Source organism: Bemisia tabaci, chromosome 8 (genome assembly GCF_918797505.1).
Source record: "Bemisia tabaci chromosome 8, PGI_BMITA_v3".
Lineage (NCBI taxonomy): Eukaryota > Metazoa > Arthropoda > Insecta > Hemiptera > Aleyrodidae > Bemisia > Bemisia tabaci.
Window position 1 is genome coordinate 10,916,862 of NC_092800.1, and position 16,431 is coordinate 10,933,292.

General features: G+C 35.7%; 1 protein-coding gene across 1 annotated transcript; it reads left to right on the forward strand.

The window, feature by feature from the left end:
- The first annotated feature begins 30 nt into the window (after positions 1–30).
- ath (ATP-dependent RNA helicase DHX33) lies at positions 31–15,865 on the forward strand. The gene is made up of 13 exons (XM_019048528.2): positions 31–260; positions 1,740–1,872; positions 2,544–2,709; positions 3,498–3,631; positions 4,055–4,239; positions 4,675–4,750; positions 5,920–6,116; positions 6,483–6,612; positions 8,661–8,792; positions 9,725–9,879; positions 10,404–10,575; positions 11,560–11,760; positions 13,016–15,865. The coding sequence occupies exons 1-13, from the start codon at positions 172–174 to the stop codon at positions 13,208–13,210; spliced, it is 1,965 nt and encodes a 654-aa protein (XP_018904073.2). The 5' UTR covers positions 31–171; the 3' UTR covers positions 13,211–15,865.
- The last annotated feature ends 566 nt before the right edge of the window (positions 15,866–16,431 follow it).

Here is a 16,431-nt window from a genome sequence, read left to right on the forward strand (position 1 = left end):
TAATCGGTGTCGGACATTGACATCAAACTTGCATCAATCACCAATTCAACACGTGCATCGTGCATTGTTTTGATCGAAATGTGTTTCCTGAAATTTTCTTTTGAAGTAATTTAAAATTATTTTAAAGTCATATTTTCTGTCAGTGCATTTGCTAAAGCAACAACTCTCAACATGGCCATAATGGGGGCCAAAAATGGTGATAACGGAGCCTCTACGTCCCATGCCAGGAAAGCATTGCCCATCAGCAAAGTCAGAGAGAGGTTAGTTCTTATGAAAGTGCATATCTAAAATTATTCTCTTTTTCCTTTTTACGAAAAACTATTGACCAGCATGTTGTCAACATGTTGATGGAATAATGAAAGACCTTTCCAGGCTCTTGGATCAACTGTTCAATCTTTCTCTCTCTGATGAGGTCTGCCAAAAAATTGCATCTGACTCGCCGTACTGCGAGTGAAAGTGCGATGCACGATGAAGCTGTATTGCTGGCAAAGGATGGAAAGTTTCCTGGATGAAAGGCAACATCAGAGTTCTACTCCTTTGACCTGACCATTCTTTCACTAGGGAAGGAAGAGATGGCATTAAGGAATCCCAAGTCCTAGGATTACCTGTATGGATATCAATGCCTCTCAGCCATAGACGTTGAATCACGTAGACCCTGCATCCTGCATTACGGATAGCGAGACAATTTTTAAAAATTCGCATGCCGATGAGTGGTGGCACCTACCCACATCAATGAGTTCGTGTGTCCCAGTTGCGCTCATCTGCGCATGCTTAGTAGCGGCTCCAGTGAATTTTTGTCGGATTGTGAGGCTTTTTTCCTTGGTTAATAATTAGTTCGGAGTAAAATTGTGTGTTCTGAAACTTTTCATCTCAAGAATTTTGTCTGAAAATGGACTTTCAATGAGATATTTGTGAAAAACCGAGCGCGGGAATGAATTTTCCATTGTCTCTCTGCAGCCTCTGCGAGTGCTTGGGACACACGCTCTCTCCCCTTCCCTGCCCGCCCATCATGGGGCTTCAAAAGACTTGCTTTGCTCCGCCTGTTCTAAACTGAGCCGGACGCATGGTCTACGTGATTCAATGTCTTTGCTCTCAGCTCGGTAACTCTGTTGCCTACGAGAATAGAGAGGCCGTAACTACGATTCTGTGACGTCACGCTAGTAGATGAAACTTGGCTGTGTTATAACATGTGTTCTTATAGGAGAATGCGAGACACATGTTTTTTTTGTGCCAATATCTATTCAGGGTTGAGCTGATGCAAAAATTCTGAAGAACCATTTTGCAAGAAGATGAAATTTCACTTCAGGAAACTACCCAGTCCATAAATTACATCGTCTGATAATTGATGAAATAAAAGCTAAACACTACTAAATATCGAAAATTGTTACCCCACTAAGATTTAAACGCGCCGCTCATGTAACTTCGGCAGACCGACGGCGGCTCTAATTGGTTAACACGGCGACTACTCCACTAGTTTGACATCACGAAACCGAGTAGTTATGGCCTCTCCATTCTCGGAGGCAATGGTAGCACTACAGATTATTTTACAGATTTTATATCATTCTGTATTTCACTTACTTCTCCGGCAGTAATCAGGTAACTCCTTGAGCTGTTTTTTTCTATCTCATTTGCTGTGTTTGTCTGGTCGGATTTTAGACCACACCTGTTAAAGGATTTACCCTCAGCAATGTGTCACCTCACGTGAAAAGATATAAGTAAATGGTTCTTCTCTGTTCTAGGCTGGTGGAAGAGATTTCGAACAACATGACGTTGATTTTGATCGGAGAAACGGGCTGTGGAAAAACAACCAAAATTCCTCAATTCATTTATAAAGCAAAACTGAACAAAGGCGCAATGATAGCCGTAACACAGGTGAGACTGCCATCTTTTCTCTAACAAACTCATTCTCTGTAACCCTGTCTTTTTTTGCTTAATAAATTGGATTGATTGAAAACTTACATACTTAGTTTAGCTGGATTTGGTTTCCACTGGGTTTTCTTTTTTTCCTATCATTACAATTTTACTCAGATGGTAGAAATGCAAGTCCAAGTAAATTACATTAAACAATGGACCTATCTAGTTCCTTTTCTAAATTTACCAGCAGCATGATTGTTGAAATTTATGTCGGCACGACAAGAACCAAAAATCGATATATTACACGGCGCAGATAGGGCTATGTCTTGTCTCATCGTGCCGACATAGCCAGTTAAAGTTTCAGTAATCTGGCTGCTGGTAATCAGTCCTAGTCTGTGATAAAATCAATGTAAACAAATGATAAATGCCCCAAAACAACAATTTTTTGGAGATCCCTACGAGCTAGATGATTTTATAAGATGTTCATAGCACTAGATAAAGGCCATACTAAAAAAGTTTCTGCCCCTCTAGAATGCAACAGAAGCTCAGCTTTCTTAGTAACCCAACCAAAGAATTTCGCTTTAATAAATAGACATCTCTCACTTTGATATACTGTGTTTGGAGTCAATACCAAAATAGAAAGACAAAACAAAACTTTCCTAATTATTAATGAATTGTATGTGTTGCAGCCAAGAAGAGTTGCAGCAGTAACGATTGCATCTCATGTAGCCAATGCCTTTAATTCTTCTGTAGGAGGATTGGTTGGGTACACCGTTCGGTTTGAGGATGCAACATCGGCAGACACTAAAATCAAATTCCTCACAGATGGAATGTTACTAAGAGAAGCCATGTTAGGTAAGCGCGAATGTACAAAGCAAAAGCTTAATATTGAAGTAAATAGTTTTAAAGTACACCAAATGAATCCCATGTTCTGGCACTTCCTTCCTGTATTGATTTTACCTCACATTTTCTCCGAAGTTTTTCCAATTTCTCTTTCCGCCCAACAGAAATTATTTTGAAATTTCATATAAGTTGACTGTTTAGTTTTTATATTACAAATGTTCTGTAGTGCACCACACTGAAAATTTTCTGCAGATTTTGTAGTTTTTAATGGGGCAGTTGCAAGAAATTCTTGCAGGGTTATAATTTAGTTTTTCACGTGTAGAATTTTGCAGAAAAACCACAAAAGTGCTTTCAAAAATTCAAAAAATTGTTTCTAAGGGGAGAAAAAGCTGATCAAAAGCCAACAGTCGAGTTGACGTAGCAAGGCAAAGCTTGAAGCTGAGTCAAGCTAATCAGAAAACGTTGTTTCCTGTGCCGGCTATGTAATCAGAGCCTGCCAAAAATATTGTTTCAAAGGGTTCCCATTTTTCACATTTTCTAGCAAGAATTTTGTTGCCATTTAGTGTTCAAGAAATCGTGAAAAAATTCCTAGAAGCTCAGTTCACTCCATACTATTAGAAAATGAGTTCAAAGAAATTGGTGGCACTGACCCCCATCAGCAATCATCATGATATTTTAACATGAAACAGTTCGGATTTTTTTTAAAAGAGAAAATATTACCAACTCTATTTTATTTTCATTTGTTACTGTTTAAAAATCAAGCTCCTCTTTTATCACTTTTATTAAATCAATTTTTTTAGATGCCAATTTATCAAATTATTCAGTGATTATTCTGGATGAGGCTCATGAAAGGACTGTCAACACAGATATCTTATTTGGCATTGTAAAACGTGCTCAATATAACAGGGAACAGCAGAAAATCAAACCATTGAAGGTAATATTCTTTTTTTTTTAATGTTTACTCTGTAATGCATTAGCCACTGTCTTCACGGAGAAAAGGAAGAAGAAGTGGTGAGGCCTACCTTTAGATTTGTTGGCAAAACGTAGACTCTGCTTCATGCAGTACATGACCCTTTGTCATAACCCTCATCAGATCTACATTTACTTGATGTGACATAAAAATGTACATTTCCCCTCTTGCCACCACCCTCAGTACACATTTCTTCAGTACCTGCATTTCACATGCATTTTTTATATTCTAGTCTATCTCTCTGGCTAATTTAAAGGGTCCTCATTTTCTCAAAATTTAATTCAAATTTTTTTCCAGTCGGTTGAATGTTTAGTGAAACTAGCTGATTCTCTCTTCACCATGATAATATTATTTTCAACGCTCTATACTTTTTGTTCTTCTCTTCAGATTATTGTCATGTCAGCAACCATGGATGTTGATCACTTTTGCAAATATTTCAACAATGCACCAGTTGTGTTTGTCGAAGGGCGCACTTTCCCAGTCCACATTCACAATGCTGTGAAGCCCCATGAAGACTATTTTTTCAGCGTCCTTTCTACCATCTTCCAATTACATCAGTCTGCGCCTGTTAAGTATGTCACCCGTAAAGTCTTTTTAATTTTAAGCTGTTTTTTTCTGTCATTAAGTTCTGAGACTGTTTTTTTATTTTTGAAAGTCTTTTAGTCATTTTGTTTTTACTTTTCTACTTACTTGACACCCGTCAATCACCAATTTCAAAATCTTCAACCAATTATTTTGGTATTAATTTTCAAGATATTCATTCTTCAAGCTGTTTTATTAAGTGTCACACCTAATGAGATAAATATATCTTGCTGCGGTTTTAATTCTTTTCATTTTTTCTCTCCATTCTCATTCAACCAATCAAAAATCTTGAAATCAAGAATGATCCTATTTTAGCTATTTCCCTGATTATCATATTTGTAATTTCAAGCCAGAGGGGTTTTTTCCTATTTTCCTTTTTTTATTATTTATTATTATTAACTCTTGACCTTGTCCTATTGTTCCAGTCATGACTTTCTGGTGTTCTTAACAGGACAAGAAGAGATAGAATCAATGGCTCACAATATCAGGCAGATTCAAATGGTGCGTATAACTTATGTATTAGTTTCATAATCACAAGCGTCTAGCATATATATTTTGAATAGATAAGAAGGAATTTTCTCGAAGAAGAATTTCATTTTTTATCTCTTTAAAGTATATTTGCTTTTTCCTTCTGGACCTCTACAAGAACAACTTGGAATCGTTTATTTGCAGGGTTGTAAGTCAATAAACTCTTGATTCTTGCAGATTCTACCACTATATCTCAAGATTATCATGTGACAGAACGGATGGCAGGTTATAGAAATTCTCATAAAATCGCAAAGCGTTAATGTGTATTCTATTGTTAAATCAAGCCTGCAGAAATTGAAGAAAGAAACAAAAAAACAAACAAATTGTAGCTTTTCTAACTTCCATCGCTTATCCTACCATGATCTGTGGTGCAGGATCCTTGGATCTTGCATTTTTTTGCACGCCTGTAAAAATTATACCCGGCTCAAGTTTACTACAACAGTATAGGAGTAGAGAAATCTCCGAGTTGTCTCCCAAATTTGATTGCTCTTCCCCATTTTAACTAGAGTCCCTTTACACTGAGAGTCAAGACAGTGTGAATCCATTTCTGATTGGTTCCCGTATTTTAGACCTCCACAGTGTCACAAACGGGAATAAAGATTACATCTTCACCTATTGCAAAGATTATAATCTAGAATGGACCGGGGAATAAAGGGTTCGACAAGGAACAAATGGAATGAGAGAAAGAACGGAGGAAGGAATTTGAGAATGAGCCGATCAAAGATTACGGGAAACTGTCAATTTGTGTAATCTTTATTCCCGTTTGTGACTCCATGAGAGGGGGTTGTCTTGACTCCCAGTATGAAGGGACTCTAATTTCAACTAAAACTCCTGATTGCTTTCCTTTGAAGACTTAAAAAAAAGGAAACCTTTAACCCAGAGTATTTGGGTTTGCTCCCGCTAAAACACAGCCATCCCCCCATTTTGTCATATTTTCATGTGTGTTCCATTGCTTTTTTCCGTTCTGGCAAGGCCTTACTGACTTCATGCGACCAGCACATAATCAGGTCGGTTGCATGGTCGAGAAGTTCGTGCTTATTCGCATCAGTATTATTTTTGGCAGTCTAATAGTTAAGAGAATGAGCAAAAACTTTCTTTTGTTGGCATTGATACTATAGTACATAATTTTCCTTGTTTTTTAGGACCCTAAATTCAAGGATAGTCCGCCTATGATGATATGCTACCTGTTTGCAGCATTGCCAACTTTTGATCAAGTGAAAGCCTTCTCACCAACGCCACCTGGCAGGAGGAAGGTTATTTTGAGTACCAATATTGCAGAAACCTCAGTCACCATTAGTGGTGTGAAATATGTCATTGATTGTGGGAAAGTAAAAATTAGGTAAGCCTTTTCCCAGCATGATTAAAAAAAAAAAATATGAGCTAACAGTGTTAAAAGCAGAAATAGCTAGCTTTATCATTTTAAAAACCTCTTTTCTCGTAAAATACTGAAACAGCGCAATCGAGATACGTTCCTTCATGCAGGAGAGAAAGCGCATAATTGGTATGTGCCTAAAAGTGACTTTTCAGCATTGGTTCTCCTAAAATGGACTGAAGAAAGGTCTTCTCCTAAAGCTTGTGGTGTTCAGACGGCCATCAAAAAAAACCATCATATCTAAAAGTAACAGTATCTAATTGGTTCCAAGTATCAATTTTTGCATTGTTTGAAGTTTTAATTTTATTTTTATATATTCTCATTCAATTCTAGAACTCATCAACCAAGTACAGGTCTGGATATGTTAAAAGTGAGTCCTATCTCACAGGCGCAAGCATGGCAGAGGGCAGGACGAGCTGGTAGAGAATCGGAAGGTCACTGCTATCGTGCGTATACAGAGCAAGTAAGCATATTTCACTTTGCATTTTATCCTTGGTCTTATTTCTTTTTTATAGTGCAACCATCCACAGGAAAAAGGGACTTTAGTGTTAAAAAACTTCACAGTGAAGTATTTGAATCCCTGCTTTAAAAAATGCCCAGCAATTATGAAGGTTGTTCAGAAAGTAAGTTTACCTATTCAATATTTTCTAAATTAGGATAGATAAAAAAATCTGTAAAAAGCGTTGATTTGCCACTACTCTCAGCTTTTTAACGCGCTGTAGATTTTTTAGTTTGATGTAAAAGAACTCCGAAAAAATGTATTTTTCTGGACCCACCTCCTTTCCACGCGGGTCCAAAATTTCACGGAGCGTCATCAGCAAGTGAGTTACTGTGAGTGCTGTATCTCTCGCTTATCGCAAAAAAAGCGGCTTAAAAATGGCTGAAAGTCATGCAAAACATTAGGAAGTACATTAATCAGCTAGGATATTGCAGGATTGACTGTATTTACATTAAAATCAGTTGTATCCGAACAAAAGTAACCGAATTGTCATCGTTAACTCTCACTGTACTGACTGACTGAATTGTTTATAGGGCTTCACATTACGCCGCCCGCTCTCGAAAAAATTTCATCAAAGATGCATCATTTGAAAAGTATGCATTATTAACAACATCTGTATTGTAAATTAACTTGAATTTGAGCCGTTTGGTCACCTCTTTTGATTAAAAAACGAATTAGAAAGCGCAATTCACACACCGAAACCAAATTCAGTTCACGTGTTGCAGTTCAGACCCACTAATACCGAATGAACCTGCAATTTTTCTGATTTAGGTATGTTCTACCCCATATTTTACATGAAATTCAACCACCTCTAAGCCACTTTCTTGCTATAAGTGATAGACCCAACAGCTCATTTGCTGATGGTGCTCCATGAAATTTTAGACCCGTGCGGAGAGGAGGTGGGCTCAGAAAAATCCACTTTCCTAGAGTTCTATCAAACTAAATTTAAAAATCTATAGCATGTTAGAAAGCTGAGAGTAGTGGCTTTTCAACGCTTTTTACAGATTTTCTCTATCCATCTTAGTTTAGGTGTTATTGAATAGGTAAACATACTTTCTGGATGACCCTCGTATTTTGATTAATAGAAAAAATTAACGCCAGAAAAGTTAAACTATATTAGAGTCATAGAATGTGGGAAGCTTGCAGTGGGTCAGATAAGCTCGGGAGGAATTGGTTGGCCAATAGTTGATAGCCACAGATTTTGGTATGAGGAAAACAATTCGCCTGGTAAAATTACCCTAAAATCGGCAAAATAAGGTTTCCTTTTGCATTGTCCTGCAAAATATGTTTTAACCATCTTGTTCTTTACCGCCATCAAAATTTGACTTTATATGCAAGAATGGGAAAATGGCTGCAGCAATGCTTACCCACTAATTACTCTAGTGCTGTCATTTGAATTCTTATTGACATCTTGTTCGAGGTTATGTTAGTTCTTTAGTGTTGTGATACTGCAACTACTACTAGTGTATGTGCTACTTGTGATTTTCACTCTGAAAGACAAGATCTTGGCAAATGTGGTGAGCCGTCAACTGAACTCAACAAAATTGCATGGCCCAGCCTAAAACCTCTGATCAACAAGCTGATCAACAACACACTGTGCTGTCTCTTTGTATTTTTCTGTCATGGATTCTGCCATCATATTGATCCTGATGGCAGACTCAAAAGCATTGAGCTCACTGCTTAAACCCTGTTTTTGGCTACCCTAATTTTTTGCACCTTTGTGTGAATTTTTCTCACAATTGTCATTATCATGAAATGTCAGGAAGAAAACAGAAAGTTAAGTTCACTTAATACTCTTGAAGCCCGTTGGGCTTAAGCAGTGCAGTCTGGTAGCGATTCTGCAAATTAATTTTTAACATGTGAAGATGAAACTAGTTCAGAATCCTTATTGCTGATCTAACTTTTTTTTTTTTTTTTATTTTTTAACAAAATTAATACAAGAGCAGACATGTCCAAATGCCATATCCTTCTCAGAATTGTTGCAATTGATTCTTTTTCTTTTCTTTTTCTAGGAATTTGCAAATTTTAAAAAAAATACTCCACCTGAAATTCAAAGGTGCAATCTAGCGAGTGTAGTGCTTCAGTTGTTAGCGATTGGTATCAACGCTATGAAGTTTGATTTCATGGATAAACCTAACGAACAGGTTAGTATCAGCTCATGTTTCTAATCACTTGGAATAATGAATTTGTATAGAGTAGAACTCTGCGTTAAGTGCCAGTCAAACAAAACTCTTGAGCCACTTAAGTTGGTGTCATCTTTATTTCGTAAATGTTAAAATTCTATAGGCCTTTAAGGTAGGTGTATTCTTTTCAATGTTTGTAATAGTGAGGAAATTTATTTGACTTGAAGAAGCCTTCGGGTAACAACTAATTACATTGGCAGCATTATGTCTCAATCCAGACAGCAGAAAAACTGAGCAATCCGCGTAAATAGTTGTTCGCAAAAGTTTTTCACATTCTTAGAATATTTATCAGCGTTCTCATTCATTACGACTTAGTGGTTAGCAGCGGTAGTGTGATTTCCGTGATTGATATTTTTGAGAGAGAGTCTCCATAATTAATGACCTTTTTAGGACAAAGTTTCCATAGTTATGTAATAACTTTTTTGTAGATAAGTCAGCTGCCCATTATTTAGGGGACTGAAAAGTATTTAAAACATGTTCACATCTATTCAAGGTTTCTGATGGTCTGAAAAACCTGGAAAGTCAGAGAATTTCGCCAGTAGTGTTCAGCAAAAGTCAGTATAATTGAAAGGAAAATACCTAGATGAAAATTTTGTTTGAAGGTCAGAGAAATACAGAGAATAAGGAAAAAACCCTGAATATATACTTTTTATATTTCCACCATGTTCTTTTCACTCTCAACAATTTTGCTTTTGGGTTTTCTATTGTCTGGGTTCCAGCTTTTAGCTCATAATCACACCACCACAGTTCACCTATAGTTCGTATTTAGATGATTTATTCTTAGCGCTTATACTAATTCTCTCCTTTCAAATTTAATTTAATGTTTTTTATTTTCATTTTAACTATTCTCTTACCTAAAATTTGATTATTGAACGTATTTTATTATTTTTTAGTCAATCAAAGAGGCTTTGCTTCAACTGAAGGATTTAGGAGCAATCACAAATATTGAAAACCCCTCTCTGACTCAACTGGGGAAACTAATGTCTCAGTTTCCATTGGATCCTAGGTATTCAAAAATACTCATCTGCGCGCAAAATTATGAGTGCTTGTAAGTAGATTTTTCCTACCACTTTCTTCTTAAAGTTTAAACAAAAGAAATACTCTTTTTGCAGCAATGAGTGACTCAGACTTAACACTCTGCACCAAAAATGTATGTAGAAGCATCGATTTCAAAATCGCCTCCTTGCCTAAAATTACTCCGAAGGTATCTTACAGGCTTATTATTTGTATGAAAATTGCCTCAAGGATATGTCTTCATGTGGTTTTTAATTTTTTTTTTCTCTCTTTCAGAACACAAGGACTTCATTCTTTAAGACATCAAAAAGTGTCGTATTCTTATTATTACATACATACTTTTTTCCTCTCTCAACTAAAGTCGCAAAGGATTTAGAATAATATCGATCAGTTTTATCTATGAGTCAAACGGTCTCTAAAATTCTAAAAAATGTCTTCGTTAAGTTTATTGAACACTTCGTTCGAATAAAATTCTAACTATTTGCTCTCTGTCTCTCACTCCCTACCCCCCGATGAGAAGTACAAATTTTAATTAATGTTTGCTCGTTAACTTTTCAGGGAGGAAATTTTGATCATTGTAGCTATGCTTTCAAGCGAAACTGTGTTTGTGAATGCTCAGTCAAAAAAAGAGGAAGTAGCAGAGGCTCGACAAAAATTTCACTCTTCCTCAGGCGATCACATAACCTTATTAAAAATTTTCCGTGCGTTCACTGCTGCTGAAACTAAAAAGGTACGTTTAACTTTTCTTCTCCAAAAATGCCAACAAAGGACAAAATATTAAGGTTTGGTAAATCTTAGGAAGAGAGAGACAAAGCTTAGCCGTAGCATTTATCTCTCAAAGTTTAATGTTCAAATGTTACAGCAAGTAGAAAAAACCTCTTAAACATTACAGTTTGACAATGAATGCTTACTGGTGACCACGTGGCTTGTGTGCGGTATTTCAAAATTTCCCCTTTCATTTGATTGTATCAAAGAAGAACAAACAAACGCTATGGCTTGAAATTTTTATAGTTTATTCCCTTTCAAAGAGAAAACAAATTAGGGATGTTATAAAAAAATGATGTTGAGTGTATCCTTTAAAAAATGAAGATCGACAAAAAGTCTTCAATGTTGCAAACCGAGAAATACATTCCTGCAGTTTCACCATCAAATTGCTTTGATTTGACTACAGGCAAGATAACCAAATTATTCTCAATTTTTGTATTTTCATATATTTTTAGGCTGATCTTATTTCCATTCGTTTCTTTTGATTTGCCACAGTAAGTTAAAAACGTAATGTGAAGATTTGTCGCTGTGAATAGGAGGGAGAAAAAAAGGTATCAATATTTTCAAAAATAAAAATAATTAAACTGAAAATATTTTCGATTTGTAGTCTTGACCTTGTTTCTTCTCATCCAAAAAATATGCAATGTTAGTAGTGTGAAATCATAAAATTTTAAATTTCATTTTATTGTTCAATCATTTTCATAGCTCCGCTCCGTTATTTCACAGCTCTGTAACATCGGTAAATGTCAAGCCCTCCTCATTATTCTCATTCGTATTCTGAAAAATCAGTTTAAAAAGTTGAAAGCAAAAACAGAGTTTGAAGGGTGTATTACACCTGAATTATTTATTTTTTTTTTGTCTTTTTCCTTGAAATCAAAATTACTTTACGAGAGGAATTTTTCTTACACTGCTGTAATATTCTATTCTATCTTAATGCTTAATGTTTCAGAAATGGTGCTCTAATAATTTTCTTCACTTTCGAAATTTGGAGTACGCAACCAAAGTCAGGAAACAGTTAACTGAGCTATGCCAAAAAAATGAATTCACATCAAGTTCCTGCGGACAGCAGTATGATCAAATAAAAAAATGTCTCCTAACCGGTCTTTACATGAATTTAGCAGAATTACAACGAGATAAGAAATACCTTACAGTAAGTACTTTTTTCATTTTATCTCCTTGGTTTTCAAAATCCGTCCAGCCTTTTCATAAGAAATTTTTGAAAAACTATCATATCCTATCAGGAAAGTTCTAAATTCATTTTTTCCCTTGATGTTCATACTACCTAACTGAGACAATTTTGTTTGTTTGTTTTAAACTATAACCTAGCAGCTTAGGGAAAAATTCATTGGAAAAACAGGATAGCTCATGGTTTGAACTGTGTATGTTCTAAAACTTTTCATCCAATCAAATAACTGATTTTGCTCTGTAAGGCCCTCTCATAACCCGAGAGCGATGATCTTGTTGAGACAAAAGTAAAAAGATAGTGCGACCTGTTTCCATCATGCACCTCTAGTTCCTCTAGTTCTGAAGTATGCTCCTTTGCTCTTTCAGATTTGTCGTACCTATTGTATTTTTATTTTTTTATGCTATTCCTCACCAGGAACAGGTCTGCAGTTTAACCACGTTAAGACTGATGTCAACATGTCTTGCCAATTTGTCAGTTCTAACAAGTATCCATAATTGATCATAATGATAAGCTGCAACTGGCCCATCTTTCACTCATGTTATCTATAATTTTAAGGAAGACTAGATACATTTTGAAGGCTAGGAAGGCAGAAAGTTCTTAGCTATCCCTTTTTCAAATTGGCCCTTCCTTCAACAGTTCAAAATAATGACCTCTTTTTCTTTCAATTCTAATTTTTGCCTTGGTCTTGAAAATTATCCACAATGGAGATGTTGCATGTGTGAGGAATTTGCAATTTGACTCTTGATTCTTATGTAAAAGTTCAAGAGAAACATGATGATGCCACTGGTTTTCTCTGAAATCAACTCCCAAGCTCAAAAAAAGCTCTCAAGTTAAGGCCAAAATGGAGGGGATATCCCACGCTATCCTGAGAGTCCACCTCTACATCAAGACAAACTCTCCATGCAAAGATCGGGAGCAAATACCTTGACAGGGCTGCCACTTTTTTGAGGACTCTAAAACTGAAAACACGGTAGCCCTGCTAATGTATTTGCTCCCTATCTTTGCATGGAGTTTGTCTTGATTTACAGGTGGACTCTCAGGATAGCGTGGGATGTATCCCCTTCATTTTGGCCTCAACCTGAGAGCTTTTTTTGAGCTTGGAAGAACTTTTACTTAAGAATCAATAGCCAAATCGCAAATTCCTCACACATGCAACATCTCCACTGTAAATTTCTCTGATGCCTGCTCATACACTTATATATTGCCTTGTTGTTTGCAGGTCCATTCAAGACTAACGACATCAATACATCCCACATCATCTCTATTCGGATCGTTGCCTCCTTGTATTTTATTCACTGAAATTTTAGAAACCAACAAAAGTTACCTCAACAACATTTCAACTATTGACCCTGCATGGGTTGAAGAAGTTGTTCCAAACTATGCTCGTCAACACATTCTGCGGAAACTCGACTAGGAAACATCTTTGATTTTAAGCTCTATTTAGAAAAGATGAATTACTGCGACTTCTAAGATTTTAATCTAGGAGAGTACATATGGTTATGATCTTTGAATTTTGAAGCCTGGTACTTACTTCTGATGATGCAATATTTGCTATTATATCTCTACCCAGTCAATCAAGATTGCTCTTTAGATATTTATTTTAAAGCATTTATTATTCAGATACTAAGTGAATTTTTTCAGAGAACCATAGCAAATGAGACCTAACTTGGAATGATTGTTAAATCTCAAAGCTGTTCTCATGTTGAATTTATGTATCAGTTTAGTCATTTATTACCTGGGTGTCAATTATGTTTCATTAAGTGTGCAAATTACCATTTTTACAATTTGACCTTTGATCCTACCATCAGTATTTGAAATAAGTATAAAAAAAATCATTCTACAGACCTAAATAATCCTTGCTAGATCTCAACCTTGAGTTGCAAATATCTAGGTTTTTGTGTGTCAGATGGTAAACTATGTTCTCTACATATATCTAAGGTGCATTCACACTGTTTGTCTGACGATTGGTTGTACCCTGATTTGAACTCACAGTTCAGGCTGTCTCCCAAAGTTAGTGGGTCGCTCCCATCTCTGAATAATTTTCTTGCATGTATCAGACTTAGAAAATCTGCCTTTACATGATGAATTAAGCCCATTCTGGTTTTTTAAAAAAGGGTATAAGTAGTTGCTCAGCACAGGATAGCACAGGAAGTAGATGCAGAAAAGAGAACTGTTAAAAATTTGTAAGTCTAGTGGTACTTCAGATCAGAATATATACAGTGTAGCGTATTGGCTTTAACCCTTAGGGGGTACTACATTTTATTTTTCTGTAGAACCATGCTATGTTGGCCAGCTCTTATTCATGAGACTATGCTTCACCGAGTAAGAGATTAATCTGTCCGTCTGATTTTGCTCTCTCTCTAACAAAATTGTGAATGAAACGAGGCTCTTGTTTAAGATTGTATTGTTCTCACCATAGCTTTGAACTGGAATAAACATCCAAAATAAAACTACTATTCCTGCGTGATGTTTGGAAGGAAAAGCGGCTGTTTAACTGAAGTCTAAAGAAAACTTAGACTTATCAGAGAATTGAGAGGTCCTTAGTTCCAGCCACTTTCAAGCGCACAGAATTGTTTCAAAATGTGTTTTTTGAACTAGTCTGACCAAACGGTTGAAAATCAAATTTCAATTCAAGTTACCAATATATGCATCCTGCATTTTTAATATTCGGTTATCGCTAACTTTGAAATGTGTTTTAAGATCATTACTTGACAATTTTCGAAGTCACCGATTTTTGTTTTAACTTGTAAGCCTTGCTCTCTTCATTCCATACTGACTCAAAATCACCCAAATTTTTACCCATAGCCAGGATCTTGCCAATTACGTTCCTCTCAGATTTGACCGAAATTCTTGGCACATGAAAATGAGTTTTTTCTACTCGTAATTTTGTTCCCAATGTCATCCAAAGTTAGTGAATTTTCGTCCCGGATGGGCCAAAGATAACTGTTTCGCAAGATAGCAAATTTGCAATGCTGAAATATTTCACTGCCCCAAAAATTTACTCAAGTGTGTACCTTAAAAGTAAAATTTAATGGCATTTTGCTGGTGCCAAAATTTTGCAGTGAATCTGCACCTAAATCTGTATTTGTAGCTTTAATTTAAAAACATTAAGTCGCCCCTCTGATGTAAAGGCATATTTTTATCTCTAAGTGAGCCCCAAAAAACATAGAGTTACATGGATAAAGGGCTCACGTAGAAATTGATGTACGCCCTCAGTTCAACAAAGCATCGATTATTCCTCATGATGTTATTCAAAGTTTTGGTTTTTTATTTGTAGCTTTTTTCATTTAAGAGTGTAAGTATTTTAAATTTGATCTGTGATAAACCATTACCTACTTTAGGTCTAGATCATCAAGATTTTCTAGATCTAGACTTTTTTAGATATTCAGATTATACCTAAAGAATGTTATTTTTCTAGTTTTAAAATTTGTCCATGGAGTATGGAGACAAGTAAGAAAGTGGATATACGGAGGAATTGATTGAGAGACTGGTGTCTAGTTCAAAGTGAAGATTTTTATTTTTTTCTCTGTGTGAAATCAGTGTCTGGAAGGTTTTCCTTTTCTTTTATTATATGTCTTATGCAAAAGTAAGGAATACTTGTTTTATGAAAATAGATTTTTCCCAAATAACTTTACTGCAGCTACGTAAAAACAGACGCAGATTTAACAAACTGCCTCCAAAATTCCTACTCAGTCCAGGATTTCTATGGTAATCTTTCCTCCTCGTAGAATACGCCTTTAATTTTGTAATTTACTTATTTCTCATATTTTCTTTGTTGCTTACTGATTTGTATTAATCTAATTATCAAGTTATTTTAAGGTTTACTTAGTAATCACTCAAAAATTTGTAATCGTGAGGTAGAAGTGAAAAGATAGAAAATCTAATCGCTAGAATTGTTAGAAATTCTATGAGTTAAGTGGAATCCTTACCCTAAGTTTTGCATTTTCATCTCAGAATTTATTGTGCAAGTATCCACTTTCTTACAGGCTATCCTATACTTATGTTGTTTTACAATTTTGTCTTTTTATTGGTCTCACAAAAATTAAATTAAATATTTATAACGATGAAACTATTGTGTTTTTTTTTTTTTTTTTTTTTTTTTTTTTTTTTTTTTTTTATCATTTAAGCATTTAGTTGCTTTTTAATTCTTACTGGAAGTTCGTTACCATGAATTAATCATGAATCTTGTAGGATAATTTGTCGACAAGTTCATAGATAAGTTTACCCGGCAATCTCATAGTAGCTCTTTCAACCTCTTTGAGCTTGGAAAGAGAAAATTAAGAAACTCTACTGTATTGAAGATAGGACCAATGAACAGCCTGACCATATTTTGCAATAAGGAACTGCAACTCTTTTGACCTAGCCATGGAAACACCTATCTCCAAAGGGAACTGTATGGCACACAGGTTGTTCCTGAAACCATAGAGAAATTGTTGTTCCTTATTGCAAGAAGTGGTCCAACTAGCCTTAAACTGTTTCTTGAGTTGCATTCTTGATCGGTCGCAACTACTGTTGCCTCCAAGATTAGATCAACAGTGAACCTGTAGGAATGTGTATACCTCGGTTTGCAACTTGGTGGATTTCCTGTCATACTTTATTTTTTAAATTATCAAGTACTCAATGTCATCTATAGAA

Excerpts from the sequence above, each read along its gene's own strand:
- ath (XM_019048528.2), top strand. The coding sequence starts at position 172 with ATGGCCATAATGGGGGCCAAAAATGGTGATAACGGAGCCTCTACGTCC. Across the intron at positions 3,632-4,054 it reads AGAAAATCAAACCATTGAAG|ATTATTGTCATGTCAGCAAC; the intron begins GTAATATTCTTT and ends TCTTCTCTTCAG. Across the intron at positions 6,613-8,660 it reads ATCGTGCGTATACAGAGCAA|GAATTTGCAAATTTTAAAAA; the intron begins GTAAGCATATTT and ends TTCTTTTTCTAG.